Source organism: Pleurodeles waltl, chromosome 4_1 (genome assembly GCF_031143425.1).
Source record: "Pleurodeles waltl isolate 20211129_DDA chromosome 4_1, aPleWal1.hap1.20221129, whole genome shotgun sequence".
Classification (NCBI taxonomy): Eukaryota; Metazoa; Chordata; class Amphibia; order Caudata; family Salamandridae; genus Pleurodeles; species Pleurodeles waltl.
This window is the reverse complement of record NC_090442.1, coordinates 745,780,009-745,792,191: the sequence shown is the minus strand read 5'-3', so window position 1 is coordinate 745,792,191 and position 12,183 is coordinate 745,780,009. Positions and strand designations below refer to the sequence as shown.

The following is a 12,183-nucleotide window of genomic DNA, read 5'->3' as shown; positions in this document are numbered from 1 at the left end:
GTTATTCTCACGCAAATCCCTTGAACAACAGCCCAGGCTGTGCATACCTCGCTCTGCTACCCTGCCCTGCACAATTATAGGCACTGCCATGAAGTAACAGTGAGGATTGGGGAGATTCTTCCAGTGTCACTGTGTCCTATGCACTGCTGCAGTGACTGACGCAGTGTAACCTCAGGCCTGATCCGCTGTCAGTCATGCAACACACGGTAAAGTGCAAACTCACAACTTACCCCATACATCATAGACTGGGCTGCAACCAACAAAACAGCAGCAAATACTGTACTAAGGAAGATACTTTCATCAATGTTCACCACTCTGCATCCCTAGAGATACTTAGCTTTAACCCAGCAATATAGCTCAGTGAGCTGAACTGTCCACTTTCTCAAAATGCAATTTATCTCTAGTCATGAGTTCGAACCCCGGTGAGAAAGAATCACCCTTCCATCTTTCTTTGGATCGTTACACTGAGTGACATGAATTAGGAAGTGATAACATCTGCAGTTTACAGTGCTTAGAAAGGGAAGAAGTTTGGTATTAGCACTACTTTAAATAGAAGGTGCTATGAGCATGCTTAAGTGCACATGCTATCCAGTGCTTCTGTCACCATCTTGCGTCGAACTCCTTGGTGTCCCATTGTTGGCAACACCTTTCCCACAGTGATCTTTCAGCCAGAAAGCACCCCGGTGCCAGATCCTTGGTTGTACAGCACAGAGTTGGAGATGGCCACTAACTTGAATCAACAAGTTGCTACAGTTTAAGAAATTGCGTCTCTATGAGCAATCCCTTGGCATTGGGAGCAGAGCAGAGAAGATCACGGGTATTAAAGGGAATGTGCATGTGATATTTATAGCCACTTATTTATATTCAATAACACCTAGCTAACTATAGAGGCAGCTGAAGTTATGCTAATATTTCTCTTAAGTCAGGTCTGGAGGTGGCTTAGTGGACTAATGCGTCCACTGTAGGGGCCTGTGTTCAACTTCCTGGTCACAGGCGCAAATGCTGGGGAGGTCCACTTAGCCTTTCATCTTTCTGAGGTTGATAAAATGAGTATCATTAAGTTGGGTAAAAATAAACATCTGTTATTCAGCGCCAAGATACCCTTGAGTGAACCTGTGCTTTACAAATACACGTTATGTTATGTATGTCAGATTACGTTTCATGACTTCAGCTCTCATAAAGATCTGGTCACCTTTGTGATTCTAAACTGGGTGACCTTTAACTTGGTACTTTCAAATAATCTTAGTCTCTATATGGATTTCATATAAAAAAGACTCAGATATTGTGTATTGATGCACATTTCTCTTCAAAGAGTGACTGAATGTGTGACAAGTGTGAGTGATCAACTGAGTTACTCCTTAGGCAGGAGATTGACTACTTGAGTTATGAGTGAGTAAGTAAGAGTGAACATGCATATTAATCTTCAATCGAGTGTATGAGTCATTGAATGGGTTAGTGTGATAGCAGGTGACTCAGTTATAGGTGTTTGGCTAGGTAGATGAGTGAATGGATCGCTGAGGGATTGTGTGAATGAGCAGAAGGATGGATGGATGGATGGATGCCTGAGAGAGTGAGTGACTGGGAACCTTTTATGAAAAAGGGAGAGTGTGTGAGAGAGAGTGTTGATTATTATCATAATTCCCTCTTTGGAGACCATACAAACAGCTGTAGACAATGAGTGCTGGTTGTAGAAGTATTGTACTGTACTGTAACATTTATATATCGCTTACTACCCATGTGTGTGCACTGATACCACCTAAGCTGTACTTCAGGGAGGTGGAGGTGTTGGTGGTCATTAGCTTAGCAGAGCTTTCATTACTGCTTATTAGCAGCCGCTGAGCAGCTCCTACCAATCTTTATTCATTTTTTTCTTGGGAGGAGGACCCAACCTGAATCCTACATTTGTCCACTAAGCTTTCTCGCTTTGCTCACTACATAAAATTCTTGCCCAACTTTTTATGCCCCGCCACTTTCAAATGTCACAAGCTGCCACTGACTCTGAGTTGTAGAGAGGGAGAAATGGTATATCAGCAGCTTCTTGGTGTCGGGTTTTACTTGCTTGAAAAGGGTCCAGGACCAGGTAGACTTATGAATGACAGCAAGGCCTCCTCCCTTCTTATCTGTGCAGTCCACAATTTTTTAAAATGTTTTTATTGTTCATATGTACAAACAGCACATCGTTGCACGTTGTGTTACTGAATAGTGGTGGATGAGTGTCTTACACATTTGTTCACACTGTCTAAACAACGGTTTAATAGCAAAAATTCACATGCACATTTTTTATTTTTTCATTAAAAGTTAGAAACAACTGTCTTTTTAATATTACCCTCCCTAACTCTTCTCCCCTATCATGCCTCGTTCCCATGAACTGCCTTGTTGGAAATGGCCGTCTCTGCAGGGTCACCCCGAACATTTAGCCTTTTACCCTCCACTTTTTAGCTGCCTTTGTTTTCGTTGGCCTTAGGACTCTGTGCAGCTTACCACTGCTAGCCAGTGATAAAGTGTTTGCGCTCTCTCCCTAAAAAACAGTACAATTGGCATATACCTAATTGACATATTTCATTTACTTGTAAGTCCTGTGTAGAGTGGTATACCATATACCCTGGGCCTGTAAATTAAATGTGGGCTTGCAGCACATATTGTGCAGCCTACTTAGGTAGCCTCTTAAAATATGTCCCAGGCCTGCTATTGCAATCTGACTGCAGTGTTTCACTGCCATGTCAACCTGGCATTTAAACCCTCCTTGCCAAGCCTTAAACTCCCCTTTTATTACATATAAATCACCCCTCAGGTAGGCCCTATGTAGCCCAGAGAGCAGGGCACTGTATAATTAACAGGTTGGACATATACCTTTAAGTTTTACATGTCCTGGTATTGAAAAATGTCCAAATTTGTTTTTCATTACTGTGAGGCCAACCCATAGGATAACATTGGGAATTCCTTAATACCTTTAATAAGCTACAAAGCCTAATTGAGAGGAGGTAGATACCCAGTGGTTGGTACCCAAGGTTCTGTAATGATAAACCCTCTTTAATAGTAAAGTCAGATTTTTCATTACAATTTTTAAAATGCCACTTTTAGAAAGTTGACATTTTCCTGCCCCTAGCTCTTTGTGCCTTCAGCCTGTCTTGGGTTATGTGACTGAGTGTAGCTGACAGTTAGACTTTTTGAATTCCTCCCAAACAGCCTGACAATAGTCAGACTTGGTGTGCCATTAGCTAGTTGATGGGTGGGGGGAGCTGGGCACAGCCCCACTTGCATCTGAAAAGGCTGTATGCTGTCTCCTCACAGTAGGCCTAACAAACCTGTATTGTCACTGCAGTCAAGTTGGAGCCTGTTCAGGGGAGTCAGGAAATTCCATAAACTTCAAAGAACCTTTCCAGAAACTTCTCCCACCTTCTAGTAAAAGGGCACCAGGGTATTAAAATAGGACCTTCTCTTAAGTTCACTATTGAACCTGCGGTAGGACTCTAAGACGACTGCCTGGTGCTGTGACCTGCTGTGCACTCTGCCAGACTGCTGCTGTACCTGGAAGGACTGCTTTGGCTGCCTGGAGCCTGCCTTGACCCCGCAGAGCCCCCTCTGCTGGTGAGCCCTGCTTCTATGCCTCCACCCAGGACTACCAGAAGTGACTCCAAGGGCTAGTTTGCTGACCTCCTGTAGAGAGCCACAGGAATATAGCAGGCTTCTACCATCTTGAACCCACACTTGAACCCAGCCTGAGTGAATCCTGAACCACCAAGAGGTCTCTATACACTTCTGGACCATTGGTTGTGGTACTAAAGGTAGCCCAGATATCTGTGGTTGGTGCTTTTATTTTTTAGGCCCTATTTTGAACCCTAAACTTTAAAAATTCATAACTCTGGTCCTACTGGTAGATTTTTTGTTGTTTTAGTGTCAATTTATTACATTCTACTCTGTTTTTTTTAAATTGGTTTGGGACTTTTCTTGTGGTGTGTTTTCATTTTATTACTTTTATTGTGATGCATGAATGCTTTACAATTGCCTCTGTGTTAACCCTGACCGTTTTTCATGCCAAGCTACCAATGGTTAAGCACAGGTTAATTTAATGGCTTTTTCTGGTTCACCCTGCAAGGATTGTAGATGTTGCTTTACAAGGGCTCACACCCCAGTTAACCAACAACCCAATTTCTCACTTTGGCACAATTTGTAGCATACCTCAATAACAGTTCCCTCCATAAGTATGGTGTTGTCCCATTAAAGTTGTTCCTTCTGTAAGGGGGGGGAGGAAGGGTCATCTACTTAAGGTTCCTTGCTTATTCACACAGTAGTATATGCCCTGGCCATTGTGGTCTTTGGTCAAAGTAATGTGTGTAAGATACCTGCCCTTGTCAGGGGCTGGCCATGGTGGTAAAAAGTCAGCTTTGGTGGCTATTTTGAAGCTTTCCACTAGTGTATCCCATGCTTGAGCAATGGGGTGCTTCAGGAATCCAGCTCTTTCTTCCTTGTGCAATGATGTGCTCTCAGATTGAAACCAAGGGTTTGCGGATTTGGTCCATGTTTTCATTGTATGGGAAGTGGGGCTTTTCCAATGCAGCATTGCATTACATTTCTCCAGTATCAGTACCAAATCTGTGCGGTCCACATGATGGATGCTGTAGTCTGTGTGAAGAAGGATGTCAACAGTGTGTGAGGATGTGGGGTCGAGCCATGTTTCTGTGATTAAGAGAGTGTCAAACCTGAGATAAGTGTTGAGGTGCATGGAGTAATCTGGTGTGTCTTGTTCATGGAGTATTGCAGAGCAACTGTTAATGAACATGAGTTGGAATGTGTGTTCTTCAGTTTGAGGATGTGTGGAACATAATTGGGTCTGTGTGTTGTGTGACTCCTATATGAGTATTTGGGCTATCTAGTTTTGAGTGTGTTTGGGGGATTGGCAGTATTGGATGCAGGGTGATGCACATCTTACGTTTAATTGGAACATGGGATTTGGCCTGAGGCCCTTCTGGGACAAAAAAGGCAATTCCATTATGCATATCCGCCCTTTGTTGGGGACACGCAGGCGATGGGACACCCTGAAGAGATGACTAAAATAGGGAGAAGTCAGGAAGTGATGTCACTTACTATGCAGATAGATGATGGGAAATAAATTCCCTTGTCTGGCTTCTTTTAAGAAAGCCGATAATACTGTTTATGTGCATATTGTACTTTAGGCCTTGAACAAAGCAGTGACCCATTAATTTACACATAGGAAATGCTGTAAACAAGGTCAACAACATTTTCACCCAGCTGGAGCTATGGAGCTACGAGATAGTGGCATTCACAAAACTACAAAGCAAATTTCAAATTACAATATTACCAATGTGGCCACACAAGGAAAGCCAAGTTTGAATTACTAAACAATAATACACAAGTTAATGTAAACAATTCTCAGGAACAAACTATAAAAGTAGGACCAACAGAGGGTGTCAAAGTCTTTGAAAAAAAAAAGCCTACTCAGCATTGAACATACTAAACATCCAATGCAAGCAACACAGAATAACAACAAGAGAATCTGATGGTCACTGAATACACGTCGACCAGCTCTCCTAAACATGGAAACAATTGTAATGTATCAAAGTTAGTTAAAAAACAAAAGGGAACTTCCCTTTAGAGACAAATCACTAACTGAAGTGCTGGGCTAACAGATGTGAGGACAAAAGGTAAAAAGGAAAATAATACAAAAGTAATTTGGGAAAACAACATCTGGGTCAAGTAGAGACTATCTATGGTTTAGTGGTGGCTGGCGGTTTTAGGAGGGAGGCGGTGAACAGGACACACACACACACACATGCTCACTTACACCAATTAATTCACACACACGAGCACACACATCCATTCACAACACTCATCACCAAATATTCAAACATACATGCACGCACCAAACATTAATTAAAAAAAAAACACACACGTACCTGCAGCTTTGTCTCGTAGGTCCCAGGAGGGTTGGGACTGCTGCCTTCCCTCATTGGTTGACCTTAGGTCAGCCAATGAGGGAAGACTGCAGTCCCAAGGCTCGGAGGTCCCAAGAGGGTTAGGACTCCTGCCTTCCTTTAGGTCAGCCAATGACGGAAGGCCACAGTCCCAACTTCATCACAGAGTGGGATGGAGTCAGTGAGACTGCTACCCCCACCCCACTCTGTGATAAAGTGTCACTGATTGACACTCAGCCCTGGGTGCTCCAGGGCTTAAAACTGAAGCACCCAGGTTCAAGGCAATGAGTGACACTACTCCTCGTCACTGAGGGGGAGGGCTTTGAGGACCATTGCTGAGCTGACGAGGTCACGCCCACAGGAGATGTGACATCCTCAACCCAGAAAAGTTCAGCTCAGGCAGCTAAGAGCCTGCAAATTTAGCGCATGTCTATCTCCTGGCTGCCTGACCGGAAAGTGAGGAGTGTCCGTCAGGCTGACCTTTACTCAGCCTACCAGACACTCTTCTTGAGAGGTAAAAGGTGAGGGGGCATGGCTCCTCAGCCCAAATGGACCAGCCGCGGCTGCTAAGGTTGGTAAAAAGTGTTAGCACTTAGAAGTACTGTCAAGAGTCTTCTCAGGATGTCAGAAAAATCTTGAGTCTAATCTTTCAGCATTTTAAGGATAGTTGAGGAAAAAGGGACAATAAGATTTGTACTCCCTAGAGTCCGTAGAAATGTCCATGCAGAAGTCACCAACAATAGTGACAAGGGCAAAAGGCTCAGCAAAGTCTCTGGTCATCAGCAAAAGGAAAAAGTGACAAGGGTGTCCGTAGGGAAGGGCAAACATGTGCTCAAGTGAAGCCAAAAGGAAAAGGGATTGAGCAAGGCAAGAGGAAGACTGCTCCCAAATCCATCAGGAAATGGTAAGTTAAAGCACACAGAAATATCTGATTCCCTCAAAAGTTCATGGTGAGTGGTCAAAAGATTCCATTATCCAATCAGAATATGTCACATGTTGAGCATCTGCAACATTCGCAAAGATTCCCATCACGAACATGGGAAAGGCATCCATCTTCTCATGTACGAGTCTGAAACAATTGAATATTATTTATGTTCACAGCTTCTCCGTGTACCAAGTCCAAGGTTACTTTCTCGGGCTGTCAGTGCATAGAACAAGATGATAGCTCATCTCCAAACTAATATTCTGTGTGAACGGAATTTGTAAGAAATTAGCATTTCATGGAATGAAGCCTGAAAGAGATGTCATGTTAGCACAAACAAAGGCAGCTTTCTCACCATTTCTGCAAAGTCAGAGAACTAATAAATCACTGTGGCTAACCTAAGTAAACAGAGTTAAATTGCACATTTTATTCATATGAAGTTAAACACATATAACATCAAAATTCATAACTTTTCATTATTGAATCTTAATCAGAATTCATTACAGTACATTTAGAAGAAAACAATAACTTGTAAAATCATATCGGTAAGTGTAGCATAGAACTAAATAAGTCATTCATTAACATATGGCATTCCATATTTGCCTTGAGAAATTGATTATTGTTTTAGTAAAATTTGTTAGCTAACATGATAAGGAAACAGGTAAAATCAAAATGAATTATTAAACTTAGTTTTATGGCAATACCACATTACAGTAGAATCCCTATTCCAAAGTGAAGGCCCAGTGAATGCCCATCAATATGAGCTTTCAGTGCATCACTTTACATTTCAACTGTCAGACATTTGAAAACCTTATTCCTGCTATTATTTTGTCCCTCACACCCTTACCGCTGTCTGTTATCCTCCTCCATCTTGATTTTAATCCCTTTCTATCTTCTAACCCAATGACACGTAATTTTTCCAGAGTGACTGCATCTACGTAACATAAATTACTGCACTCACCTGACAAACAAGCTACAACATCAATTAACCATTTTCTGAGATAGTCCTCTCAATGGGTCCCTTTCCATGCTGAACTTTGTTATTCTCTGTTCTAGCTGGGCCATGGGAGAGTTTGTGAGGAGTAGACACTTGTAAAAAAAGTAAACATTCCTTTTGAAATTACTTTGAATTTTGTGGATTATAACAACACAGCTTGAGCTCCTGCAATTTTGAATTAGGTATCATCAGCATGAAAGTTCTCCTTTTAGCAGTCTCAAATGGCTGAGAAAATCTGAAAGGAGTATTCTGTTGGAATTTTAAAATCTCCCTGCTTTACAGTGGCCATCAGTATTTTTTCCTTCACCATATAATCACCAACGTTCAGCAAAATAGGGCCGGGACTAGTAAGAATAGGTTTAGCAGAAAATGATAGATTATATGCTCTGCTAAGTGTTAGAACTTTGCTCCCTTACATTGCATAAGCACAGATAAGATGTTCAATGACTTCCTGTGCTGAAGATTTTTGCTTTTCCTGTTCTGGGTTGCCAACAAGTCTCATATTGCATCGTCGTGACCTGTGTTCTAGGTCCTTAACTTGTACTTTGAGCAAAGCTATTTCTTCAGAAAAAAATGAAGTCTGTTTTGACATGGATCTCTGCATGTCCTTGCAGGACCTTATTCTCTGCTGTAGATCCGAGACTGGAGAAGACCTGAGATGTTAATCCAGCTATCTTTCTTTCAAGTGTGCCAAGTGTGGAAGTGTATGCTGATTGACTTATTTTCAGTTCTTTAATCTCTGTTAATGTAATCTGTAAAGCGTATTCAGTCCCCCCTCACCACCAGCAGGTGAGAAGTCCTGGGTCAAATCCTGGGTCATTTCTCTGCCTTTGTATATTGGTTGTGCTGAGCTTAAGTCAATTCCCCTGCACCTAAATGTGCTCTGATTTTGCGTGAAATGTATTGGTAGCGCTTGGTTATCACTAGATTCAGCAGACAACGTGTACTTTGGAGCCTGACACCTCTATAAATTCTGTATGGATATTTTAAGTCCCTTCACACCCCCCCTGTAAGAGTTGTTTTAATCTTGTTATTATTTAAGCACAATAGCCTTGTTCTTTCCAGGCTGATGCTGGGCTTAATTTGGCTTTTAGCATTAGAGTTTAATATCAATCTACCCTGGTAAAGCAACACACAGTCTTTAATCTTTTGTCTTGCCCACGGTCTTTGCAAGAATCCTATATGTTCAGCACTTCCTACCTCATTATCTAGACTGAACTATTCCTTCTGTCTACTGTACATACAAAGGAACAGTGCTATTTCAGGTGCACCCTCCATACCTCTCTCTGTTTTTTTCTTGAGTGAGTTCTTCTTTGCTGGTAGCACATCTAGGGATTTAACGGCCACCCCTTCTTTCATGGATATTTTAAGCGAGAAAATCTGCCCCATGTGAGACGAATGGGATGTTATCATCTATCTTCCAGTATAGTATTCAATAGGGATATAACAGTAAATTGCATCCTACCTTCTTGTTAGGAATCTTTTGCTTCGAAAGCTGAGGTTCCTTGAGGAATGAATTATTGGATCTCTTTTCTGCTTTTAGCCACTCTTTGTAGCTTAGCATTCTTATTTTGCTTACAAATTAGATTACTTTGGGCAATAGCAAAGCTTTTCTTGCATGTTTTCCTATGCATTGCAATTGCCTTCTATTATCCTTTTAGCTGCAGGGCTGAGGTTAATTTGCACTTTTTGTTTCCATTGGTAATGTTTAATTTTGTGTTTATTTAAGTGTTTGCACTTTACACAGATAAAGTATAATCAACAGAATTGTCAAAGTTATAGTATATATCAACTACCTAAGTATAGCTTAAATACATACTATATAAGACATTGAAGCATCTCAATGATAATATAAATTTACCCAAGGCAATCACAGTGTAGAATTACCGCAGTTGTATTAATATTTGCAGTGAATTAAACCTTTTAAGGTACCATGCAATATTGAAACCCAGACTCCACTTCAGTTCACAATCTTGAGTAAAGGAATTCAGTCCAATAGGTAATAGTTAAAAACTTTGGGCCTGCTTTAGATATTGGTGGACGAATTACTCCGTCACAATGGTGAAATCTAAATCCCATAGAATATAATGGGATTTACATATTAGTGGAGGGGAAATCTGTCACCATTGTGACGGAGTAACTCGTCCCCCAATATCTAAATCAGGCCCTTAATTCCTTCCCTCACATCAGCATATGATAATGACAGTTTCATAATACATATATATAGTAGCTATTCCTCATTTTCACTGTGCTCTGTTGGTAATGACAGACAATCTATAAAATATGGAATTGCATGCTGCTCAGAGTAACTATCAATGGCTTTTATTGGTATTTTGCCAATTTATACCATTGTAAAAAACAGACCGGCTTAGAAACTTCAAAATATGTCCATATTTCCGTATGCAGGCCAGAAAACAAGGCTCTCATACCACCTTAAGCCTCTCCTTCGTAATTTTAAGTTCTTTATGGGGAGTGGTCCCCAAACTCCCTTTCCTACATTTGGAGAGGAACATCATAACAGGTGAATTTCAGTGGTTTAGTTCGATTAAACTGTATATTTTAACTGACATTCTCACCTAACTATAATGTCCATTTAACCTTTGTTGTTTCAGTAAACCCTCCAAAAAGACACATAACACATCCTGTTACATTTACACACCCCTAAACCCTAAAAACCCTTCCCCCTACCTTCCTATTCCTCCATCCTACAAACCCTTACCTTCCTCTATAATTTCTAAACCCTTAATACCCCATCTCTGAACGCTTAAAATCTTCATGTTTGATATGGCTATTCGTTGTACTTATGTGCATTGTGAAGGTTTGCATTATTATGTCCACTGTTGTAAACAGCACATACCATAGCAACACCTATACATCTATGCATCAAAGAAAATCCTCAGAAGAAATACCTTGTTCTTCAGAAGCCACTCTCACTTTAAAACAGTCTTAAAATGTGTGGCTTGAAATAGCTTGACGCCTCTGAAAACAAATATTCAAACAAAGTTCCTTCCACATTTTATCCCTGGCCAACATCTCATCCGCTCGGGAAAGTCTGAAAAATCATATTTGCAAATTTAAAGTTAGTAATCTGTTCCCAAGAGAGGTCCACCCCTAGACTTCTGAAATTCCTAAATCGTATCCCATGACATTTTATATTGTGTAGGTCAAATAAGTAGCAGGATTTACAGTCCCAGAACTGTTCATTTTTAATGCTTTATAGGATAAAGTGGCAATAGAAAGTCTTATGTATGGAGTTGCAGAAGTCTCTCTGGAATAGAGGTAGACTTAAGCGCCGATTAGGAGTGCCTGATGAATTCCGATTCATGTGGTAGCTCCTTTTCCACACATATCAGATTTATGAGGGCTGCATTCATTTCCACCCCTCCCCACCTGCGTTTTTCCCCATGCGGATTTTGACAGGTCAAACCTGCTGACATTGACAGAGAGAACAAAGGCTGAGTAACTTCTGATAGGTGTGGAATTAAATGTAAAAAGCACCTAGGGCCAGATGTACCAAAGGATTTTACCCATTCTGTGTCTATGGGAAAAAGCTTTCGTACATATGGCCCCTAGTCTGCAGGTAATTACTTATTTTGCTTGAGGAAACCCACCTCACCCCACGTTGGTGGTATTTACCAGATGCAGAGAATACCTCAACCTCTTCTAGCGCATTCAGAACTGGGGTCCTAATGGCTTTCTCAATGCTTGTTAGAATCTAAGTTCGACTTTTCTGTCCCATTTTTTTAATTTGTTTGCGTAATTTTGAGATGTCCGCTATCAATGTTTTTATCCTGTCTGTTTTCTTTGCATCTTGCTCGTGACTTAGCTCATAACCATTGTTTAAATCTTCCATCACTCTGTCGAATATCTGAACAAGCAATTCGGTGTTGTATTGCTTCCATCCATTAGACAGCAGGCGTTTTACTTTCTCTTCTGCATAAATTAGCACCTCTTCGTCATCTGCGATCCTTATCACAATCTTCAGGTTTGGTCGATATCTTCTTAGTTTCTTTAAATTTCTTATTCCAACATTCCCAAAAAGGTTCATACATAAACTGCGAAAATAAATACATAAATCATTTTTTTAAGTGAGTGATAAGGTAAGTTGTCCGCAGTATGCTGCGTTCAGTTTTTACATGTGCAAAAATCGTACACCGGCAATATATATATCAACGCCTATCCTATCTATCTATACATCTGTGTTTGATGGTAGTGAATATAGTTCTGATTAAGGTGGTTGTATAGGCTTGTCACACTTGCTAAAGCACTTGAACCCTACAGTGCCCCAGCGACTATAACTTAATGGTGAAGAGTTAGTTAATCCCTTGGAA

At 41.0% G+C, this 12,183-nt stretch overlaps 1 protein-coding gene across 1 annotated transcript in view; it reads right to left on the bottom strand.

The window, feature by feature from the left end:
* Window positions 1-7,279: 7,279 nt before the first annotated feature.
* Window positions 7,280-12,183, bottom strand: part of LOC138287187 (NACHT, LRR and PYD domains-containing protein 3-like) — a 593,954-nt gene continuing 589,050 nt past the window's right edge. The window contains exon 11 of the mRNA XM_069227549.1: window positions 7,280-11,907. Coding sequence (XP_069083650.1) covers window positions 11,568-11,907 — 340 coding nt within the window. The 3' untranslated portion in view covers window positions 7,280-11,567. The remainder of the gene's footprint in view (window positions 11,908-12,183) is intronic.